At 39.6% G+C, this 25,614-nt stretch overlaps 1 protein-coding gene across 2 annotated transcripts; it reads right to left on the bottom strand.

Annotated features, from left to right (window-relative positions):
• Positions 1–643: 643 nt before the first annotated feature.
• Positions 644–23,747, bottom strand: kiaa0513 (KIAA0513). Of its 2 annotated transcripts, none has more exons than XM_080437988.1 (12): positions 23,694–23,747; positions 17,135–17,736; positions 16,735–16,834; positions 15,431–15,504; positions 15,023–15,093; positions 13,240–13,441; positions 12,649–12,677; positions 12,490–12,562; positions 11,891–11,968; positions 6,361–6,441; positions 5,631–5,725; positions 644–4,616 (listed from the first exon to the last, which is right to left on the bottom strand). In XM_080437988.1, the coding sequence occupies exons 2-12, from the start codon at positions 17,551–17,553 to the stop codon at positions 4,567–4,569; spliced, it is 1,272 nt and encodes a 423-aa protein (XP_080294114.1). In that variant the 5' UTR covers positions 17,554–17,736; positions 23,694–23,747; the 3' UTR covers positions 644–4,566. The 2 variants fall into 2 exon arrangements, with proteins under 2 accessions (XP_080294114.1, XP_080294115.1); XM_080437989.1 differs by having other exon boundaries at positions 12,490–12,547.
• Positions 23,748–25,614: the final 1,867 nt, after the last annotated feature.

Below are 25,614 nucleotides of genomic sequence, written 5' to 3'. Positions count from 1 at the left end.
AGAAGCATGTTGAGACTGGTAAAAGTAAAAACAGCAATATGCTTAAGTCTTAATTTAACTCAAGCGAGTGTATAAATGTTTCATTTAGTTACATTTGTACACTCTCAGAGTTAAATCAACGCTGAAAATTTGACTGTGTGGCAGGTCTGGCATTAATTAGATTGAGCTGGGTCCTCGTGGTGTGACACCGCGGACTGGGCTTTCACAGCTCATTACATGGTGTCCAATCAGGCTGCAGCCAGCGTGACCACTGTTTATTTATATGCAGAGCTGGAAATGGTAGACGTTTGGCAGCTTGGATCCGGGGTCTCAAACACTGGAATACTCCGTCACATTGTGCTACTACAGAGGACCCCAGTCAACACCCTGCTCACATTGACGCAGACGTATACACTCCTTGAACCAGCACTTCACATGTGCAATGCATGCATGAACATATGAACACACACACACACACACACACACACACACACACACACACACACACACACACACACACACACACACACACACACACACACACACACACACACACACACACACACACACACACACACACACACACACACACACACACACACACACACACACACACACACACACACACACACACACACACACACACACTTAGAAAGTATTCACATCAAAAAAATACATTTATTACAGTATCAGCAACTTGATCCATCATTATTATGACAACACATACATGCAAGTCTGACCATTATATAATTAAGCAGTACGGACATAATGAATATCACATACAAGCGCTTTTTACTTTATCCACGGTGACATCTTTGTTACACCTCAAATGTGTGCATATACAGTAGATAACACAGTTGTTACTTTAATGGTAAATACCATTTGGTTGATGTTTTAGTATCTAGCTCTACTAATTATGCTTCACAGGACATTCCACTGTGATGCTTTTATGACAACATACAGTACAGTATCTGTCAGACAGACCATGCATTGGCCATGCAGTACTATGACAAAGAGCATCAAAGCTAGTATCTTATGAGGTGAGGGCCTCCAAGACAAACCTAGAGTCCAATCTTCTCTTCTACCTTTACGGATCAAGAAAATCTGATATTCCATGGCAAATAATTCTTCTATGCTTTTAAAAAGACAGCAGTGTTTAAGCCTGATTTATAATTAGTTTTCGGTGCATGGCACCATACGTAACCAAGTATAACTCAGGCTTAAGAACCCATTTGTTGGGATAAACCAATCCAGATGAGTGTCTGGGGACCTTCAAAGTATCTAGAGAAAGGAGGTGTGTACATGGACAAAGTGTTGAATTTGACATGCAAGACACAAAAGGTCAAAAGTCATAACAGCAATACAAACATTGGGAGGGAGTCATAGAGGCGATTAGCCACAAGTCCACTTCATTTTGTCTTTGTTGTATGACTGGCTGAAACTGCACATTTTGCCATGTTTTCTGACACGGTCGTGCTAAGTACAAAGTAATCAATAGCCTCGACACAAACAGGGTTATCAGACAATTAAAATACAGCTTCTAGTAGTTGACACAGGCAGAAAGAGACTAGCAACAGGGCAGAATACAAGGGACACTTTGTGACCAAAAAGTCATCTGATTATTGGCCTGATAAACTGAATACACTACATAGCAAGAAGAAAAGAGATAACGAGAAAGGCAGAAACGTGACTTCACTGGTTTACATTAACAGGGCAGAGGACTGCATGGCATTGTACTACATGTAGCAAAGATATGCCACTCAACTCAACGGAATGATTTAAGTTCATTAAAGGTTATTGCACTACACTAGATGCATGCACTTTGATGGGCCATTCCAAATGGGGAAAGGATATGAGGGCACTTCAGGGTCATAAGGTAACAACTTTCCTCCTGGATGACAACACAGTCATATCAATCATTTACACACAATTAATTTACAAGCAGATAAAGTCTTTGAACATTTTGAACAAGTTGAGTTAAATATGTATTTACAACATTAATAGAGACAACACGTTAAAAACCCAAAAAGGTGATTCAGACCTGCCAGAGAGCATCCAAAATGTTCATAAATCATATATTATTTTTTTAATAATTCTGTCACATTTTCTTGAAACACCTGAGGACATAAATGTTGTCATGCCCCTCCTTGAGACATGCTTTGAAGACACAATGCTACCTCCTAGCGGCAGGTTGTAGTAATACAATCAAGAGACCACCTCACAGTTGAAATACTCTGCATTCAATTGCACACTGTTGGTTACACATGCAAATATAGATAATGATGCACACTACACACACATTGTAAAACAGGAAAGTAGTATTATGGAGTCATTTTTGTACTGTTCCTATTCTTAGCCATGATGTTGGTTTCTGAATAAAGCACTTTCTACAAACATCTACAATACAGCCCATAGCTGATACCATAAAATATCTACTTCAGAATGCTACTAAACCACAGACAACAACATCATTTAATTTGCGTGCAGAGGAATTTGTTTATCTCTGGGAATGTACAGGGGACAGAGAGAATAACTCTCTGAGTATGTTTAGTTAACCACAGAATGTAGAATAGGCTCTGCGCAGCTACCTTATTAGTACAGTATAGAACTGAGAATAGAATCAGAAGATACAGATAAGGAGTTTCAGTCATGTACATGGAAGGCACTTTGGATGGATTAGGAGTCTGTGATGTCCATATGGTGTTCTCAATAGTCTCTAATAGACACATAATACTACTGTACTACATCATAAAGTGTGTGTCAGAGGAAGGCTAATAAACAGTGATTAAAAATTTCTAAGTAAACAACAACAAGGAAGACTGGAGAAGAAGGTACATAAGGACACGTTAATTTCTACTCAAACATAGTATATTCATCTACAGGTGTGTAAAGCCGGATTTATATTTTATTGCAAGCTGGTGTCACAAGCCAGAAATAGCCGATCTACAGGCTCACAACACGTTGCATGATCGCGACAAAGTATAAATGAAGCATAAGACACACCATTTTGGTGATTTTAAATAGGCTCTGTGCATAGCTGTAGCTCCCTTTTCCAGAAGGTGGCATGAACATTTCCTGTTCCGGATCAGTTTCCCATAGCTTCTTTTGATTGGCTCAGCAGAAGAGTTGAACTAGAAACACATATGAAGGTGTCGTGTGGCTGCTGAGCTAATCAAAACAAGCCATGGGAAACTGACCCGTAACAGAAAATGTTTATGCCACCTTCTGGAAAAGGGAACTACGATTATATACAGTCTATAGTCGCAGTGAGAATGTATGTGTGCACCAGAATTGGTCCAATTTAGTTCTCAAATACTTTGCTGGTTTGTTTTTATCCTACATAGTTGCCAGATGAATGTAATTTGCCAACAAGACAAAGCAAAGAGTGCTAGAAAGTAGTGACATAGATAAATAAGCTTTCTGTTATTGTCAGTGTATATAGCTCTATAAGAATTGAGTTGAAAATGAAAACTCATCTCAGCAAGCAGCATACAGAAACTGCTTAAAATTGTTTTTTGGTCTATAGTATATATTGTATACATCACATATATTTGTATCTGAAATAATTTTCAAAACTGTGTTTTTCAGTAATTGCTGATGATTTTCATAGTCTATAGAAACTGCCCTTACTGTCTGTTCTGGCCTTTCTCTGGGTTCTTACATTTCAATTACGCATTTCATGGGCAAGCATTGGCCTGTTTCACCCATAATATGGTCTCTGGCCATCACGTCAACTGATCATATATTCTTATAATCAAGATTGCAATTGTGCCATAAACAAAGTGAACAAGGACAATGTCATGGCCACCAAGGGTAGCGGATATAAACCAGGAAGTAAGGGCTGTAGCTTTCACATTAGCTGCTTTGGCGGCATTTCTGAGACACACAGAAGAGTCAGTGGTCAGTGTTAAGGCTACTAATGAAACATTAGTCCTACAACAAATACATAGAGATAATATTGAAACTTGTAATATTGAAACTTGTTATAGTGTCCCTTTAATGACGATGACAACTGTGTATTGATTATTGAATATATGTGTAAGACTGTAAAAGGAAGATAGTCATGGATGCTTAACAGATGGTGTTCATCATATATGAGGGAGGACTAACAAGATAGGTTGAAAATAAGCCACATCAGATATTATAATTCATAATATAACAGAGTCCGGTATACAGTACATATAGGGACAGAAACAGTAACCAGCCTGTTTAGGAATCATGATATACTACATATTGCTAAAAACATTTGTGTGTATTATGTTTGCTTTAATTCTGAAGCTGAACTTGGACATTAGTGTGCGGCAGTTATTAATTGAAGTGATTAATGGTTGATAATGTCACACAACTGTCAGTTATTATTGCTGGTACAGGACACGGTATAGAGGAGGAATACAGAAGTGTATAGTAGATGTGGTTTACCATGGAGTAGTTGATCGTATTGTCTTCAGCAAATGGTACCACGCCCTTGCAACACCTGTCAATGGAGACGTGGTCTTTGTGCTGAGGTCTTGAGACAATGTTGATGTACAGTATGTGAATGCCGTCAGATAGTCACTTCGTCACATGAAATTAAATCGTCCATCTCTCTCACTCTGCTGCCATTTTCTCAATGTGGTCGCTCAGTAACTTGTACTGTTCTGCAGAGCGGAAAAACACACACATGCAGGATTATTGTGACACTTCTCTTATGATGGGAAAATAAAACTGAACACAAGTGTCTACCAGAAACCAATTTTACATGGTGTGGAATAATATTTATTTTCCCTATATCTACATTTTTCCCCTTTTCTCCCAATTTATTTGTCATGCCAATTCCCAGTTTTCCCCTCATATATAGTCCCTGTCACTGCTAACCCCAACAGTTGGTAATGTGGGAGGGTGTATACCACTGTTTCCCAAACAGTGGGTCGGGACCCATGTTTGGGTCACGGACCAATTGTTATGGGTCCCAAGGAAATATCAAATTTTCCTACATTAAAAATAAATAAATATATATTTCAAAAGATTTTAAAAAGTTTAAACAAAAAGTCACAACTTTTCATCAATTAAAAACAGTCACAATTTCTTTTTTCATTATCGAAAAATCTAATAATTTCCATAGGCTACATTAATAAAAAAAAGAGGTTAAGAAGTATTGAAAATAGCAGATCCACAAGCTTGCGACGCGGTGCGAGCTTGTAGATCTGCTAGTTTGGGTCCCGGGCAAACATCAGATCTCTCTTTTGGGTCTTGAGCTAAAAAGTTTGGGAACCACTGGGGTAGACAACCACGTGTCACCTCCGATACACATTAAGTCGTCTGCCGTTTCTTTTTACCTGAGAGTGAGGAGTTTCAGAGGGAGCACATAATGCATGTGGAGGAACATGCCATGTCCTTCTCAGGCATACACTTCACTGAACATATGGACCTGTCAGAGTTGCTACTGCTAGTGCAGTGACAGAGATCACCCTCCCTGCCCAGCATCCCATGTACAGCCAAATGTGTTTGTTGGAGCACCATGGAGGATTTAAAACACTAGTCTCTGTGGTGGTGGTGGTGGTGGTGGACGGTGAACCCCTACGCCGCCGAGATGCCCCTCGTACTAGTCTATGCATCCATCATTTTTACATCAGAATGAGAACATAGCTGTGAGCTGATAGCTGATGCTTTACCTTCATTCAGGTTTCCAATCACTGCCTGTTTCTTCAGGAAATCATTGCAGAGTTTTTTACTGAGCCCAAAGGCCAGCATGTTATGGGTAAATGTCCTGGAAATGCATAATAAATTAACAAAACACACATACCCACAATTATTTATCACACTGCTAAATATAAACATCTAAGTTCACCAGATATCAATTAGAACACAGTGTACAAGGCTCAAATAATTTCATTTGTATATCATTTCCAGTCGTGTAAAAGTAACGAAGTACTGTACAAGTACTTTGTTGCAACAGTTTTGTCGTTTTTGGGAAGATCTATACTTTAATTGAGTTTATATTTATCGCAACTTTCACTTTTACCTCTATACATTTAAAATAAGAAAATTATACTTTTACTCCACAACGTTAAATCCCATCTCATTACTCACTACAAAAAATCTAACTATAATTGTAAGTCTCTCATCATCATGATATTGGATTATCCAACAATGGACATGTTGTCCGTTATGGTGACTATTAGTGCCTGCTCCATACTGCATTTATGCATTTTTATGTTTGATTGGATCATTTGTGTAGCAATCTTTTTTTAATTTTTATATTGCACAGAAAATAGCAGGTAGGCGTTCTGTGCACAGGTCCCTGGCACTGAAATGTCTTTGTGAAAAGAGTAGTGGAGGCAGGCTGGTTATATGAATTAATGGCTACAAATGTGTTATTTAATTTTGTCAGTGCTTCCTCACCCCAGTTGGCCAAAGGCAATGTTTTCATCAATTCTGGAGCTGTCGTCTCTCTCCTCCTGTGTCATGTGACACCACTTCTCCCTGCATGAGAAGGCAAGAGGATTTCATTCACAATTCCCTTTGACCTTCAGATTTTCTACATCAATAACCATTGAGGGCTGGGAATCAAAAAACTGTCAGTATGGCACTGACCGTTGTTAGGAATAATAATTTACATTTACATTAACATAACTGGTAAAAAAAATAAATCAAAATGTTGGTCAATGGGGTACTAGACTTTAGACATGTTTATAAGCATCCTTATGGTGATTAATTTAATCATGGATAGTGGAGAAACAAATAATATTAACTCTTTGACTGCCAGAGTATTTTCATAAAGTACTCCCCCAGTGCCAGCAATTTTCGTGTTTTTTTATTTTTATTTTTTGAATTTTTCTCATGAAAATAATTTAAGGGCACATAATATAAAGACCCAGCACAAATCCGCCACTAGAGAGCAGCACATGACTGCTTGATCAGGTCGTTGGGTCTCTCTCACCCTTCTTGATAGATTAGACAGGGAAAAACATGAAAACGGATGTGACGTCCTCCCAGATTGTTTTGATCGCCAAAATTACGATGTGATACGCGATGACTGATCGTCACCCAGACCATAGATTATAGAAGAGAAACTGTCCGTTTGTCCGTCATACCGTGTGAAAGACCGTTTATTTACCTATTTTGGACGAAAATGACTGGGGAAAAGAATCAAAAACCGGAAACGGAATCCAGGTCATGAAACCGGATGCAGATGTCCGTGAAGTAAGTGGAACTCGAGAATAACATTGAATATTAAGCAGCATAGCGCAATCAGAGATTAAACAATGAACGCGCGTCCAGCGCGTCGAACGCGTCGACGGCCAACTGGACAAAGTAGCACTTGACGCGTTATCGCGTCGTCCGCAGTCAAAGAGTTAACAGTTACTTGCTACACTAAATGAAGTGTCTGCAAAAAAAACATAATTGACCCCCCCAAAAAGGAGGGTGAGCAGCTAGATATAGATAGAATACAATGAAAATAGAATAAATTAAAAAAGATTATATGCATACTATAACAGAAAAACATACACAAATGACAATGAGACTTTTCAAACACATCAACTTGCCATTTGCTTAGTCAAACAAACAAAACACATTCAACAAAATCATATGAGCAACAGACAACCAATTGGCATTGCCAACAAGTAAATTAACACAATTCAAGCAAAACACAGACAATCATATGTGTTACAAAAGTGATACATCCTTCTTTATCACCCCACACAAGAAATAACACACCATAATCGTTAATCATTTATGAATTGGTATAACAAATATGACAGTGTTAGTGGGTATAAAGTACTGTCAATATGATCTCATAACCCTCATCATTCTTTTTGCACATGAATGAAGGAAGGTATTGGCTGCATGTCAATGCTATTAGTCACCTATGGGATAGATAGTAGTACAATAACAGCCTCCTTCCTTGCTATAAAAAAGCCTAAGACTTAACACTAAGAGAATGCAGAAGACATAAGAGGAACATATTGCACTTTTGTAGGTGTTTCAAGGAAATGCTGGAATCCTAAAAACATAGGAGAGCTACATCAACCACAATCCAAAGCTAGGATCAGGATCGAAAATTTCAGCCGTAAAGAGATTTCTCTCAAAACGATTAAAAGGATCCCTGGTTAATACGCCTTATATGCCTTATTACATTGCCCTCTATAACAAAAAATACAAATAAAAAACACCATAGATATTTTCCTTTATTTTAGAAATAGTTCATCTTTTACTCAAGGGGGGCAACGCACGTTGCAAGTTGATGATGTCATTTGTCCATGTGTGGTCCAGCAAAAAACAATCGTACTTAACCTAGACAACAACAAAAAAACTTGATACTTCTTAAGGTTAATATGAGCATCAAAACTATATTTTAAATATATTTTTATTAGCACATGCATTCCATAGGGCTGGACCACACATTTGCAACAGGCGTTGTGTTGTCCCCCTTGAGTAAAAGATAAATACAACATTTTATTTCTAAAATAAAGAAAATATTTAAGGTGTTTTCAATTTGACATTCTTGTTATAGAGAGCAATTATAATGTATTAAGGCATATTAAGGCCAGGGATCCTTTTGAGAAGCAATTTTCAGTTATTTGCAATAACTGTTGCTACTCCTACTATTGCTATTGTATGTACTGTAAAATTATCTGTCAAAATTGGAAGCAGGACAGTAAACTATACAGACACACAGAATGACACAATCATGCAAACATACGTATACATGTACTGTACAGAGCTTTATGGAGTGAACATAAATTAGCTTCAATCACTTTTTCTGGGCTCTCAATCATAATAATGCTCTGGAATGAGGCCTGCCTATTCCTATCCTGGCATGCATAAAGCCTCATTTATACGTAGTCGTAAGATGGTGTCCCACACCAAGCATAGCCTATCTACAAGCTCACAACATGTTGCGATGTGGTGCGAGATTGTAGATTGGCTATTTTTGTTGCAGGAAACCGCCGTACGACCACGTAAACCAGGCTTAACACATCCCTGCAATCGACCTGCCATTGCACTGAAAGAAACAAATATATAGTAGGCTATGTGTGACAAGGAGACAAATGGGAGGGACAGAACATGCACCTAGAAAAAGAGAAAGGTTTACATGCAAATGACCACACTCGAGAAAAGAAATGAGTGAAGAAATGAACATGCAAACAGGTGCAGAGAGAAAGCACTCCTAAGGACTGGTACCTCTCATCTAGAGCCTAGATATAATGCCATTCAAATACCATACTAGGCATTATAAATCTATCTCTTTAGATAGTGTGGTTACCCTGTGTTTAATTTGTCAGAATGGAGTCATTTGTCTGAAGAAAGCAAATAAATAGGGCTACACATTTATGATCCGTCTGAGTTCAGACCCATAAAACAACAGAGATTACACTGTAAAATCCTGTGTTATTTTAACTCAGTGAGTGGACAAATGGAACCAAATAGACCCATTTTTACTCTCACAGTAAAAATTAACACTGAGGAACAGGGACAGTAAAAAGTTAAAATAGCCAAAGACAAGAATAGGTTTAAAATGCATTATGTGGTGTGTGACATATAATGAAAGGAAATAAAAAGGCATTATATAAGCGTTTCAATGCAATAATGAATAAAGCATTCATCATTGAGGAAATTATGACCACAGATTCGGAGAGCGTAACTCCAGACACTGATCTCCAGTCAGCTGGTGTGTGGATTTAAGTCTTGAGGTTTACCCCCGACTGTCGCTGTTCACTGGAGCACATCTGATTAGACCTGAGGCTACTGTGAGACCTTCAGCCTCTCTCTGTCTGGGTCACGACTCACAAGGCTGAGCACCCATCTGGTCTCCCACCTACTTCTACACCATGTTTTTCTTCAGCCATCAGGTTTCTCAATCTCTCCCCTGATTTATCTTTGTCTCCAATCTCTGTCTGCTCCCACCTCAAACTTTGTTTTGTTGATTTATCAGCACCCCTCCCGCCTACTACAAGTTCACAACGCGTCGCAAATGCGCTGTGAGCTTGTAGATCAGCTATTTTCGCTACTCGTCGTACGACTAAGTATAAAGGGTTTAAGTGGTTAAGGCCACTCTCAATTTGACTATAGTGTTGAGGGGCAGCGGACAGACCTCTCGTCTTTCTGTTCCTCCTCCGTTCCCCTGCCCGGCAGCAAGGCACAAGGAGACAAAGGGTTAAAGTCACATGCGAGAGGAAGGGGGCAGAACAACAGATTAAGAGAGTAAAAGAGGACAGGAGGAGAGCATATAAAATGAGACCATTAACAGTGTGAGAGAAGAAAAGAGACGTCAGCAGACCATCAGCAGCAGTGAATTAAGATTCATCGTGTTCAGTGCTGAAGCCAACAGTACATTGCAATCTCCTACCCGCTTCACATTTCTTTGACGAGACACAGATATGGTCACGCACACGCACACTCTCTCTCTCTCTCACACACACTCACACACACAGAGAGTTACAGTCATTTCAATTAAACTATACCTCACATCTATAGAAAATATCTCATCTCATTATATTTGCACACTATTTGGCTTGGTTTTGTGCTCTCCCTATATTCTAATCATGTACTGTACCATCTCTTATTTAGAGGACATTACGTTAGCCATTACATCACTTTCCGTTCCCACATTTATAAAACACAAACCCTTTCAAACCCATTCCCATTGCATAATATATCGTCGCTGTCGGGTGGAAACCTTGTATGTCCAAACTGTTACTTTTCAGGAAATGGGAAAAATGTTCCAGTGGATCCAATGTAGTTATTAATAGTCACACGCTCTTGTTAATACTTTTCATTGGTTCAATATTAAACCCACAGACACACTTAGCCACTTTTACATTCACCTTCTAATGTTTCAAAACTTGTAAACTTGTAGATCAGCTATTTTTGCTACTTTTGTGTGACACTGTAGCACAGGGGTTTTCAACTGATTGTGAACCAGGGACCACCACCCTGACTAAGAATCAACCTGGGGACCACTGTTGTGTTGGGTGGGGATGTGTGGACTAAGATTAGTGCTTGCACATACACTTGCTATATGCATCCCATGTCTATACATACCAGTGTTTCTCAACCAATGGTCCACGGACTACTAGTGGTCCATGGCATAATTAGGCCTGCAGGTTGTCAATGGGAAAATGTTTTAAAATGTAAATACATAAACAAAACAGCTTTGTTAAATATATTAACATAGTTTAAATAATATTTCATAAGTCCATCAAATGTAAGAAAATATTTGAATTAATAGGCGTGGTGTGGGAGAAAAAGCTTGAAATTAAATAATGACTGTTAAGGGCTTGATTTAATTTGTTGCACAATACAACGTGCAACAAATTATATCAAGTCTAGGCATTATTTAACTGAAAAATCGGGGTGGTCCAGAGCAAAAAAAAGGATCTATTCCTATCCCACTGTTACCCTTATTCCCTTCTCTTACTTTATCCAACCTTCCATTAAACTCATGTTAACTGATATACTGATTTTATGTATGAGTGAGCAGACACATGCGATTATATGGGCACATTTCCTAATAATGATGACTCAATCAGGCAATCCGGTACACTTCCCCTTCATGAGATTCAAACTCCCTTTTCTGTGCAGTTTCTTGACCTCCGACCTCCCAGGAACTAACAACATTGACGGGTCATCACAGGTCACCAGGTCATTTAGCGCACTGTTCCGTGGAAGAAAATAAATACAAAATCTTCACTTTCCTACATAGCTAAATGCATGGTTAGGGACCGACCACATGCAATACCTTCACGGACCACCAGTGATTCACGAACCGCCGGTTGAAAACCCCCGCTGTATAGTAGTATGACGAAGAAGGGCATTCATTTATGGAAAAACATAAAAAAGCAATATGGAGATAACAGGGTTACCGCTCGACAGCGACATTATCTATCCACACACCCACAAGCTCATCCATTCCTCCACTCAGTCTCACCTGGTCGTAGGGGATCTTTTCTTCCTCTCACAATGAACAGCATCGAAGAACGCTGCATTCCAGAATCGTAGAGCGTGCCTAATAGTGGAGAGGAACAACAGGTTAGTTGCTTCCTTCTCACTATACTCAGGAGCTCTGGACCGTCCCCTCCAATAGAAAGTTCATTTTAACCCATTATACAAGATCCCGATTTAACCCGATATACAAGATCATAGCACGGCACCGAGTGCGGCGCTATGAGCTTGTAGATCTGCTATATTTATTGTGTACATTTTTTTAAAGCGAACATTTATAAAATATTTTGTTCCAGGGACCTCCAGAAGCAAAGGTTTGAGTTCAAATGTTCGCTTTAAAAAATATAATACTCAAAGATTTGCAAAAAAAAAATCACGATTATTCAAAAATGGCAGATCTACAAGCTCGTATATAAGCTTGTATATCTGCTAGTTTTGAATAGCCAAAGTATAAAATAATGGTTATAGCTCAAATCTAAAATGACACAGATGCGTTCCCGGTCTTAATAGGTTCAGGATGAAAGTACATCATCTCTGATTGCAGATAATTGTGGGACACAGTGGATCTCATACAGAGCCACCTACCAGATGGGCTGCTGCTTCAGGTGGGTATACAGGTACACCTTTTCCTCTTTCTTCTCTTCTGGAGCCTCAGACACTGTGACAGCAAGGACGTTAAATATCAAAGTCAAATTCATTAATAGGGACAGGGAAATTAATTTATTTTCTACTGATGTACTGTACCTGGAGACTTGACAGGACTCTCTTCTTCACTGGATATAAGAATGAAGGGAAGAATCAGGACAAGGACAGATAGGCCGGTCACGATTATTACATAATCGCAATTATTTGAGATTATGATAATTTATTTGCATAATCATCAAAATCATTTCCATTATCTGTATAAATTCATCATGATATTAATAGCCGATTTACAAGCTCACAGCGCTTGTAGATCTGCTATTTTCTGTATTTTGGAAAAAGGGAAATTATTAAATGCATAAACAGTTTTGGCCATTATTTTGATTATACTGTACAGTAGGTAGTCATTTATTTGTATAAATTCTGTAAGCTAGTTGTCATATCTGCCCTGTGCAATTTTTTTTACACCCTTAAAGGCAAACATAAATATAATTAGATTTATAAAAATAAATAAGAAAAGGAAATTTGATTTATATGTTCCAATGTTCAATGCCAAAAACACAATTAAATCTTGAATCAATTATTTGTATGACAATTAATCGTCAACTAAAATGACATGATCATGACAGCCCGAGAACAGATTGACCACAAATTCATACAAAATAACATTTGTAAGAATAAAAGCACTCTCACTTGCGAGCCACTGGACCTCTCAGCTTGCTCTCTAGGCCTCCAAAGAAGCTCTTGACATCGTTCTTGGAGGTGTTTTTAAGCATCCGCCCAGCAGCATCTTTCTTTACAGACAGCCAGACATTGGCCTTGTTCAGGTAATTGTCCACGCTTGCAGCAGAGCCACCACGATCCAACAGCTCTGAAGGAGACAGCTGGAACCTTCCTGAAGGAGCAGAGAGGAGTTGAGGTTTGTTAAGCAATCCATCTACAATAGCTCATATTCATTTTCATTTATAGAATTGGTAGAACATGAATGTTGTTAGTGGTATTGATGGCGAGTTCAAAATTACATGCAAACAACACCAGTTGTAAGTAGAACAGTGTTACGCAAGTACCATATAGTCCTTGTATAAATTGAATTCTCACGCTCCAAATGAACAGATAAAGAGTGTTTAACATTCCAGTGTTCTACACATCAACATGAATACATGGGAAGGTCAACAGCTTGTGGGAGAAGGTGCGTATGTTTTGAGTGTATTTACAGTTGAGAGATACGTCTGTAATTCTGGTCACGTCATGTTCTTTCTAAGAAATCTAAGGGGAGTATTTTCCTTTAATCCCTATCCAGGTTGTTCAGATTTGGATTTTTGGTAATATTGAAGATATTATTTGATAAATAAAACGTATATTTCTTATTGACATACCGTTGCCTGAGATAATTCTATGATCACAGATTGGATATCAAAGTGATCCCAAAGATGTTTTTTGTTTTGTTTACAACTACTCAAGATCCAAATCTGATGTTGAGTCCACTTAGGGATTAAAGCCGAGGGTCAAACCAGCAAACTTCTGATTCTCAGAAGGCCTTCTACCTACTCAGCTACGGCCAACCTACTGTAATAATAATCTATATATATCTACATACTGTACAGAGACATTGGATTTTAGGTGTTCATAAAACATGACAGTATCTTACTGCAGTGCTGTGACTCATCATGATGTACTTTAAATCTTGCATGGATAAGCAGAAACCTCATGAGGCAGTGTTGCCACATGAGTGAAACCACAGTGAGTGTGAGCAGCAACCCGCCCTATGAATCATTATTTACCAAATCTGTACATGGCTCCAGCATCTTCAATTTCCTTTCTTTCCATTTGTTCACATTCCAAACGTAACTTAAGGCCCAATGAATAACAATGCATTTAACTTTTCCTGTATCATTGTGTGTGTGTGTGTGTGTGTGTGTGTGTGTGTGTGTGTGTGTGTGTGTGTGTGTGTGTGTGTGTGTGTGGGGGGTACAGGAAAGGACAACAAAAATGTATAAACACAGTACTGTAAAACTAGACTCATTGCAAGTTATTCCAAATACTCCAGATATTGTGTTCATTAATGAAACTAGAAAAAGCAGTTACTATTTTTTAAATAGGCTGTCCTTTTGATTTGTATGTGGACACTTATCAACCTTTGATAGAACGTATTATGGCCTTAGGATATAACGGTCAACTTATTGTCCTCGTGTTTGAGAGTCTGGGCCACGTTCACAAACTTGTGCTCCGTGGACTGCAATTGGGAGGATTGCAAAAGACAAATGCAAAACAATTGGCTAATTGGCTGTATATAGTAAGTCATCAAAGTGCTATCTTTTTTCCTCTGTGTGTTAATAAGCATGCGCATCCAGTTGTATCTGGTTTGACCATTATGTAACCCTCTTCTGATCAGTATTTGGATCTATTACTTATACGCTTCTTGTGCAGATGTGTGTGTGTGTGTGTGTGTGTCAGATCAGGCAAAGTATAGCCTTACCAATGTGGTAGTATGTGAAGCACATGGTCATGAGGTTTTTGGCTGGGCTGTAGTCATCCATTTGGAAACATCTGCAACCAAACAAACATTGACTAACAAACAAGAAGGAATAATGGTGGAAAAAGAAATAGTTGCAGTCTGTGGAAGGATTACTAGGCCACATATTAGATATTATCTCCCACCCATACACTGTCGCTGACCACACACACTAGGAAAACACACACTATGTCTTCAAACTCTTCGGAAAAAAAAGAAGAAAGAAATTATGCAATTACGTGCTACTCATCAGGAACATTCCGGGCAATGTGCTTTTTGGCTTTGAGTTAAATGCAAACAAACGACTGTTTAAGATAAATCAAGCAGTGAATTGAACAATCAACAAACAAATACAGCTACAACCAGACTCACTCAAAGAGCACCACTGCAAAAGATTGCACCAGTCTGTAGAAGGTCGCTTCGCTGACACATTTGGAGTTGCAGCGCTGTAAACATAGAATGAAAGAGATATTTGTGTGTGTGTTCTGTCAAGCTAAAAGCATGATGACAAAAACACAGCTGAACATTGTTTCCATTTTGTAATCACCAGCTAGCTGATGCAAACAAACAACTTCAGAGATTCAAGCAATGTTCTGGAAAGCTACTCATAAATATAAATATAATTAGATCAGATATACTCATATTTCAAAATATATTTCACGCATTTATAAATGTTGCATGTTTTTACATTTCATTTGTAGAGAAAGGTTTTAATACAGATGTACAACCGGGAGCGCTTCCATTGACTTGAATAAATGGGACGCCGACTCTTATGGACATACTATGTTTGTCTGAATTGAGCTTACTTCATAGCAATATTAGTTCCAATGCAGAAAACGTACAGCACCTTTTACAACTCACACTGTTTTCCAAAATGATGCTCCCTGCAGAAAAGGCATCGCTAGTGCACTGCGTGCAGAAGTTTACTCGATGACAATTGTGTTTATTGGAGTGCCCAGCCAAGCCAGAGGCATCAAACTCCAGTCTCTGTAGTGGTGGAGGAGTACTTTACTCCTTCACCACCCGGACATACTTCAATTAATTTTTTACACTGTTTATGAGAAATGCCAACCAACCTACGTCTTGTTGATATGTAACACCTATCGAAGCTCATAATTCAGAGACCCGTTGGGATATGGACAGTTCAGAAACCTGCCTACCAATGACATCATCGATGGGGATTCAAGCTAATAGAAACTACAGCCTTTCTCTTTCTGGAAAGTTAGCATGCTGAAATAGAAGCCATTGTTCTTACATTAATAAAAGAAATAAAACAAATTTACATCTTATTTGAAATGTCCAAACCTGCCTACCGATGATGTCATTGGTGGGCAGGTTTCTGAACTGTCCACAGCCCGCCTCTGAGACATAGATTGAGTGGATAGAAATGGTACCATCTAATAATGGACATTAGTGAGGATTATTTAATTACCGGTATATGAAGGTAGGTTGAAAATGGGTGAAATCCTTTAATTGTTCCTCTGGGTACAGTTTAGACCGGTATCTGCTAACCCCCACAGCAGATAAACCACACATTTTGCATACTAGAAGCATAACACACTCTACTGTATTTGACATACTGCGGAAGATACCACAAAAACCCCAAGCTGAGTGTATGTGTGACAAAATGGCATTTCCCTCTGACCTTATGTTGTAAACTATCCCCTTATAGTTACCTGTGCGCTAACATATTTGGCAAACCACTCTCTGCCTTTGCCATTCTCTCCGCAGCATAGCTCTCCAAAACGTGCCTTCTCCTCCTGGTCAAATTCCTCCCTAAAACAGAAGAGTAGCGAGTTATTTATTGGGCTGACATTGTGAAATGTATTGCTGAAATGTAGGGCTGTGAGAGCTAAGCATGTATATTTTGAGACTGTGAAACATTTTGTGAAGAATACCCTGACTGTCACACACACACACACACACACACACACACACACTGAGAACGCATTGTGTAGACGCATTGAGCATGCGTCTACATACTGTACACAGACATGCAAACAAATACACAAAGAAGCTGCTGTGCACAGACGCACACATACAGAAACATGTCTTGGACACCGGAGCCGCTCTTACTTTCCGTGAAAAATCTTCTCCACATAAGTCTTCATAAACTCCCGCCTCTCTGCCACCTCCGCCCCGCCATCCTCCCCACTGTGATTGGACGAGGAGGACGACCGTCTCAGCTCCCACCCTGGAGAGGGTGGTCCCATGTCGTTCTCGCTGTCTGCTGATTCAGTGGCATCACTGTCGTTTTCCCCATCCCCTGCGCCATTATGGTGGTGCTGGTGGTGGTGCTGGTGGTGGTATGAGTTGGGGGCTGTGGGGGCTATCGGTTCAGGCAGTAAGGGCTCCTGGTGTAACCCTGTGTTTTCAGTCTCTGGAGAGAAAATGTCTGTATGGCCCTGGTGTTGACCTCCACCGCCACTGGAGGGCACTGTGACCTCTGATGGCAAGTCAAAGTCTATGAGGTTGTCCACAGCCACGCCTTCCATGTTGGAAGAAAGTCGCTTCCTCTAGCTGTTAAACAGCTTTTCTAAATGTGCTGATATATATAGATGGTATTCCTTAGTGGCTTCTCTATAAGCCTTCTTTAGGAGCAAGTTGTCAATCAGGTATGTGCACCCACCCACCCTCGAGGGGTGCTGAAGTAAAGTCGACCCACAAACCCACAGCACCTGTACAAAGAGGGCAGGGAAGACAGTTAAAAGAGAAATAATATTGTATGTGAATGTTTTAATGTGCAATTTGAAAACACTGGTATTTGGATCAGGATAACATTCTTAACTGTCAAAATGTATGGTGAACACTATTATTTACCAGTAAGTTCATGTAAAATAAATTGCCTTACGTAAAAACCTGTCACAGACTCAGCTGCAAGTAGGTAAGACAGGCGCCACATGTACAGTAGGTAAGACAGGAAATTCAAAACACTATGACAGGAAATTCATATCACCAAACCATCGACAGATAGCTCTGCACTGAAGACTTTCTACCAGTCAGCAAAAAAAAACTCCTGTCCGTTTACTGTGCGCTTTCAAACTGTGTAGTAATCACACAGTGACAATCAAATTCAAACCCCATTCAAATCAAGCCCCCAGTGTTATACTGTTACATAGGGCCTTCCATGACAATCTGCCACAATGAGGGGACCAAAAATAACGTTGTCTTTTGCTCTGACACAGTAGCATCCTGCAGGCCTCTCAGTTTAATGCTGCACTCTCTCGCTCTATCTGTCCTTGAGCTAATCTGCTTCAGGCCCTCTATCAGGGGACATTGTTTGGTGTTCTAACACTCCTCTCTCGCACGCGCATGCACACGCACACACACGCACTTCCGCTGACTATACCTAACATAAAACCTTTTGAATAGAGAAAATGCCCTCACAAGGATAGAAAGATGAGAAAGAATATGGTTCACAACTTCACACACATGCATATGCACACTGTCCCTCGGGCCTATGTTTGGACTGCAGCCATGAAGACGATAACACTGGACACACTGGTTATATAATACAGTATTGAGGGACCTAGACTCAGGATGACATACAGACTCACAAACACCCACACACAGACACACATATGAAGGGGGGGGGGGTATCTGTCTGGTATACATGTTATACCATTCTGTCTGGTCACTCTGGTGTTAAGCATGATTTATAATACACTCTCTCAATATTGTGTTATTCTCCATGTTGATCAAGCAAAATGAAACTGTAACATATAGTAGATGTGTCATCCTCTACATGTTCACAGGAAGCAGAGTGTGAAGGGCTTGAGCTGAGAACAACCAGCAAGCAGTCCCAATGCCCTACTGCAAAGGCAATGGCACGATCACCCACTGGCCAGTGAAGCCATTGGCCTGAGTAATGTGTAGTGTCCAACCCACACTGGAGTATGCATGTGCATGTACAAATGTACTCATACGCACGCCCCCACACACACACACCAAGGAAATTGTGCTCAGTAAATCTTAATGTTCCATCAGTCATCGTGCACAGGCTGCAGTATTTCTGGTTCCATGAGCACAGGGTTAGCCCCCCCCCCACCACCACCATCACACACACACACACACACACCTCCTGTTCCAACCCGCCCCCACTCTCCCTCTAGGCCCTAGGGAATATGCGCAGGGGGAGGAGCTTCCATCACTAAAATCATCATCACTGGTGCTGTAGGGCATTGAAAGCCTTGGCAGAGTTTCTTAACCACTTTCAATCTGGCGTCACTATTTTGGGCATGTCATTAAAAAGGAAACATTTTCAGAAATCTACAAAATGAGCAGATCTACAAGATCGGCTATTTTTGCCACGCAACACCATAATATTATGATGAAGTATAGATAGAATAGGGCTTAAGTGGTTAAGATGAGCTCTGATTATAGTGGTGTTTGATGAGACAGAGAGAGAGAGAGAGAGAGAGAGAGAGAGAGAGAGAGAGAGAGAGAGAGAGAGAGAGAGAGAGAGAGAGAGAGAGAGAGAGAGAGAGAGAGAGAGAGAGAGAGAGAGAGAGAGAGAGAGAGAAAATATACTGTATACTGTATCACACTGCCCGTTGTGGCCAATGTAATGACATATCCTGTCATGGAGAAATCCTAAAGATGAATTGTCATGCTGCTGCCCTCCTCCACTCTCAATCACAGCCATTCATCAGACTCTCTAGGTGAAAACAACAGCACTGCACGACTGCAACAAAGTGTTGTAGTATAATAAAAAGCTCCCAGTGGTGTTATTGGCATCAGCTGTGTGTAATAGCAGTATACTGTACACTGTAGGTAATGTTCGGTTGCCTTCTCTCCTTTCATACAGGGAACACTTGGCATGATTCACACATATGCCGTGCTCGATTATGCAACCCCTTTCCCCTCCAGGAGGAAATATTATTCATCACGCTAGTCCACACCGACCACGTCAACACGATCATCAGCTAAGCAAGATTACAAGTTAGGAGAGCCAGATTGCTACTTAACCACATGAACCCTAGCGTCCCTATTCTGCGGCGAACATTTGGCGAAAATAGATCTACAAGCTCACAACGCTGCGTTGCACCATGTTGTGAGCTTATACAGTTGATCGTTTTTGAGGTTGAGGGACATACTACTGGACCTAGTATAGAGCCCTGGAGAACCCCAGTCACCGGAGCGGATAGAGTTTAAACGGATATGCCTATTTATGATTTGAAGACAGTTGTCCTACGACAGTATCGCTGGGCAAAAATAACATATTTTCAGCTGAAAAACACATAAATAAGCCATTGGAAAAGCACTCAGCTCACATCATACACAGATTGCACACTATTTCATAGTTAATCTGTCTCAGTCCAAGCAATAAGCAATGTACTGAAATGCCTGTAAATGCAATGCAGCAAGTCTGCTATAGTTTCCTAGTCTGCTATAGTTTCCACCTTATTGAAACCAAGAACTACAGTTATGCACAGAGCCTATTCTCACTATTTGCACATACCAGTGGTTCCAATACTATATGTTGTGAATGTATACCAATTCAGAGCTTGGATCTTCCAGATTTTTTGAAAACCCTCTTCACTGCTCCTTTTCCTCATTGTCTTTCAAGCATTCCAAAGCAATGCTAAGCTTGAAATACGGAGGAAGTCGTCAAGGAACCGATAATTCCACTGAAATGCTCACTAACCCGGTATGCGTCCTACTGTAATTTGAGAGGGGAAGTGGTTCAGTATTTTCATAGTCATTTGGACTTCTTGCTGCTTCTGATCACTGAAACCATATTTGGTTCCTCCCCTAATCTGCCAAGGGTACTGTAGATAAATATGTTCACTAGTGGCTTCTTGGAGATTTCTTTCAAGTTCTACTAGTCTTCAACACCAGGAGGCCTGTCAGTATCCAGACTGATAGTGGGTCATCACAAATTCCCTCTCATACACTTAGGCATGGGTGCGACTGCGATAACAAGTGTCCAAAAGGATGGAATGTCGTCCTCCTCCTACGATCCATAGCTGAGGTGGGCTGGGCTCTTTCAGAACAACTCCAAACTAGGACAGAGTGAAGTTTAGATGAAGCATCATGTTGATGCCTGGCCTGCCCTCAGTTTCTCTCTTCTGCAGTCATAAGGTTTTGTCCACTGTCAAATGTGATTGCAAACATCCCACTATGCCTAGGCCTACTACTCAGTTTGAGTATAGATCACCACTGTACAAAAGAGTGGTATATGAATGAACTGTGTAACTTCACATTACACACTGGTCATTGGCTGTGTGACAGGCAGAAGTGCCTGATGGCAGATAACGTGTGTGGAAATGTGATTAGTTATGGTCTGGTCAGTATTATGGCTGAGAGCTAAATTGACAAGTCTATTCTCTTCACCTCACATGACATGACCCACACAGGGGCTCGCTAGACTAATGCTAGTTCAGAAGAGGTGTACTACTTCTTAAAGAAAGAGAAGGAGCGACAGGCACAGAGAGAGAGAGAGAGAGAGAGAGAGAGAGAGAGAGAGAGAGAGAGAGAGAGAGAGATAGAGAGAGAGAGATTATTAGTAGTATTAAGTACATAAATAGTGTATGTTTATACATGTATTAGTGGAGTGATTTTGGCCAGTTGTGTTACTATTGTGCAGACACCTATACAAAAACACGGTCCTGTGTAACTCAATGCATTGCCATGGTCATAATTAAAATGGTAGTAGTATTGTACAAGGTATTGAAGACAAGCACTGAGAAAATCATGTTTGCAACACAAATCACAGTAAAAAGTTGAAATGTTGTCAAGTTCTCTTCTTGAGTAGACAAATCAATTAGTTATATATTTTTTGAGCAATGTCATTCCTCAGTCAGATGAATAGAACTGACACAAACTCGACTAGCGGAACCTCAGCCGACACAGTAACGCTGTGTGTCTGTGCAATGGTGGAAGAAGTACTCATTCTTCTTTTACTTCAGTTAAAGTAGCAATATTAAACAATAAAAGTTCTGAATTCAAAATTTTACTTCAGTGAAAGTACAAACGTACATGCATGAATATATACTTAAAGTACCAATTCTTTCAAAATTTTACAAACATTTTTGCTACAAGCTCGCAAGCTTGCGTTTCAAATAGACAAAGTATGGTTTAATTGGTGGTTAATGCATGTTTTGAAATAATAATCTAAATCTACAAAGTAACTAGTAACTAAAGTTTTAAAATAGGCCTGATCGTTGTGAGTAAAAAGTACAATACTTGTCTGTGAACACTTGTCAAGCTCCTTTCCTCTGAGAATGTTTCCCAGAATAGACCAGTTTCCATTCCATCACTTTTAGGAACACAACAAAGTATCAGATGTTGTCACTGGCAGCCGCAAATATCTCCAACAACGCAGACCAACAATGTCAAAAGTTCAAGAAAGGAGAGAGTTATCGACCTTATAAAAAACTGTGAGGAAGTTGTCCTCAATGTGCAACTCCAGATAACAGTAAAAACACAGGCTTATAAGTGCCAATCAAAAGCAGTGTAGACTAAGCAATTTCCTAATGAAAGCATAATAATAGCCCAATATTATTTTTTATATTTAATTAAAATAATTATTCCCTAAACACAATCCAAATACACCTGTAAATAGGCCTATGTTTGTTGTTCTTTTATTCTAGTAGTAGTTATTACCCATTTCCTCGTGTAATATAGGCTAATGTGCTGAACATACTGTGTGTCCTGGTTAAGCAGTGGTGGAAAAAGTTTTTTTTTTTTTTACTAAAGTAAAAGTAGCAATACTGGAATATGGAAATACTCTGTTACAAGTAAATGTCCGGTATTCAACATGTACTTGAGTAAAAGTACAAAAGTATTGGCATCAAAATGTACTTAAAGTACCAAAAGTAAAAGTACTCATTATGCAGAATGTCCCATTTCACAAGTTTTCAAAATGTATTAACAAAGCTTTTGAAAATAGCCGATCTACAAGCTCACAATGCGTCACATCGCAAGGCATTGTGAGCTTGTAGATCTACTATTTTCAAATGTGTGTTGTGTAATAATCCAAATCTACAAAGTAACAAGTAACTAAAGTTGTCAAATAATTGTAGTGGAGTAAAAAAAGTACAATATTTGCCTCTAGATCATATGTATGTAGTGGAGTAGAAGTAAAAGTAACACTCCAGTAAAGTAAAAATATCTCAAAAGTGTACTTAAGTACAGTACTTGAGTAAATGTACTTAGTTACTTTCCACCACTGGCTATAAGCAATGTTTCATTGTATTGCTCTGTGCGCACTTGACAGCTGACCTGAGGGCATGTGCACTTCTATCAGGAAACAGCACTGAATAAACACGGCAAAAAAGGCTGACGTTTCCTGTAATGTTAAGCTCTGGTGGTATGGCATGGTTGCAATATACTGTAGCATCGCATCGCAACCATTCTATGATAAACGGGGTTTCCCATGTCCGTGTGTTTATACCCCGAAAGCAGCGCGTGAAAACAATATGCATCAAAACCTCACGACGTCTTACAAAAATAGACATTTGATTGTATGAACCCGGGACAACAAGTTAAATGCGAATTGACCTAAATAAATGCTTTGGCCAGGTTGTCTTTAAAACAAACAAAATGTAACACATATGAATTGGTTAGAGAACAAAAACCGTACAACTTAAGAAATAATATTTTAGTAAATAACATCACCAGCTGTACGTACATGAAGGTCCGAGGCAGCAGCACAGAGGGGCTGGTCTTCCCTGTCTGTGCGTCGTAGGCTCTGCTGCTACTGGAGGCGCAAGTGCGCATGCTCCATTCAGCTAAACGTGATGCAGGGGGAACCCAATGACGTCAACAAACAAGACTGCCTATGAGCACCATGAGCACGCATTGGAGCTCTCCCCCATAAATGCTGGAATATTAGGTGCATTTTGTATTAAAATATCTTTATTTTATCAGTTATAACTGTTTTAACAATAATATGATCTGTGTGAATCAATTACTTGATGGTAATGGGGTACTGTTAAGTTGCTCTGAGTTTCTTAGATTTTTTGGCATTCCTGTTACCCCAAAGGAGTATTGTATTTGAGATTGAAGCCAAGCAGTACATTAAAACAAGTTAGGACTCAAAAAATAAGAAATCTGCAGGAACTGTCCTTTTGTTCACTCTTTAATGCTTTCTGTTAGTAAATCCCTCTGGCTCTGATGTTGTTGCATTGATGAATTAATAACTTCTTTGTTTGTGTTTGTTTTGTATGTTGTGATTATTATAAATAAAGATTTGTGGAGAAAAAAAAGCATAGGAGCTCTGCTCTACAACGTGGATTTATTGAGGGCAAGTCCAAATGTACAAAATGTTCAGACTGAAAGCAATTTTTACTAGTCTGCATTTGAAGTAATCTGGGCTTATTATAATAATGATCTAATAACTGAACGAATCTGCCCCTAATCATTAGCTATTGTGATTAAACCTCTGGATTAAACACTATAGGTTAGCGACACTATAGGTTAGCGACACCCACAGTCACAATACCAGAGGGAGCGTTAACAACATTTTGGTACCACCCACCCATAAAACAAACATGGGCAAATTCTCCTTCTACAGCACTGTCACCCAGGATTGGAATAGTCTAACTCCATCCCTCAAAACATGCAGTTCGCTGGGCTCATTTAAAAGAGCCTTAAAAAAGCACCTTTCAGATGGCCAAAGGAGGAGGTAGTACCATTTTCCCGTTAGACAGCAGACCCCCCCCCTGTTCTTGTACATATCATTTTCCCCCTCTTTTTTACTTTTTTATTTTTTTGTTGTACATAATGATATATTTTTTGCTGTTTTTTTTGTAATGATATTCGAACTGTGGTGCCACTATATATGTATATGAATTGAATACCAAGGCCCTCATTGGAAACAAGTCCGCAAGGACTTTTATGTACGGACCTGTTAGACAAAGTATTTTAAATGTAACTGTGCTGTTTTACATTTTTTGCCTAATAAAATATTCAATCAATCAATCAATAGCCCATGAAAAATAGAGAAAACCCCAAAAGCACTGATAATTATGTTTGTTATGCAAGGGATAATGCATGGGGAGGTAGTCATTATTGAAATTTAAAGCCCGACAGGGTGATAATGCACCGAGGCGGAGCCGAGGTGCATTATCACCCTGAAGGGCTTTAAATTTCAATAATGACTACCTCCCCATGCATTATCCCGCTTATTACACGGCTACTTAAATACATAAATAAATAAATGGACTCAAAAGTAACAACAAAACGAAGTATTTCCTTGCTTACGGCAATGAAAGTATTCCATAAGTATTGGGCTGGGCGGACAAGTTCGCCTCGAAAAAAAAAAAAAAGAAAAAAAAAACTCGCCCAAAACACACTCGCCCCCCATTCTATATACCGCCGATTTGCCTGTAATACCGCCGGATTTGCCCCGGGGCGACTGTGTTTTGGGGCGAGCGTTTTGGTATTCCCCCGTCGATGCGCCACGATAAACAAGGAAGTGCAGTGGATCAAATAGAATCACTTTTCGGTTATTGCATCGTCTATTTCTCACTTCAAATGTTTTCAAAAACATTCTTGAGAGCAACGTTTAGTTGTAAATGACATTGGTTGTTTGTTTACATGGCTGTCAT

Source organism: Gymnoscopelus braueri (assembly GCF_963280865.1).
Source record: "Gymnoscopelus braueri genome assembly, chromosome: 9".
Taxonomy (NCBI): Eukaryota; Metazoa; Chordata; class Actinopteri; order Myctophiformes; family Myctophidae; genus Gymnoscopelus; species Gymnoscopelus braueri.
The sequence above is the reverse complement of the archived record's forward strand: the minus strand, read 5'-3'. Positions and strand labels throughout refer to the sequence as shown.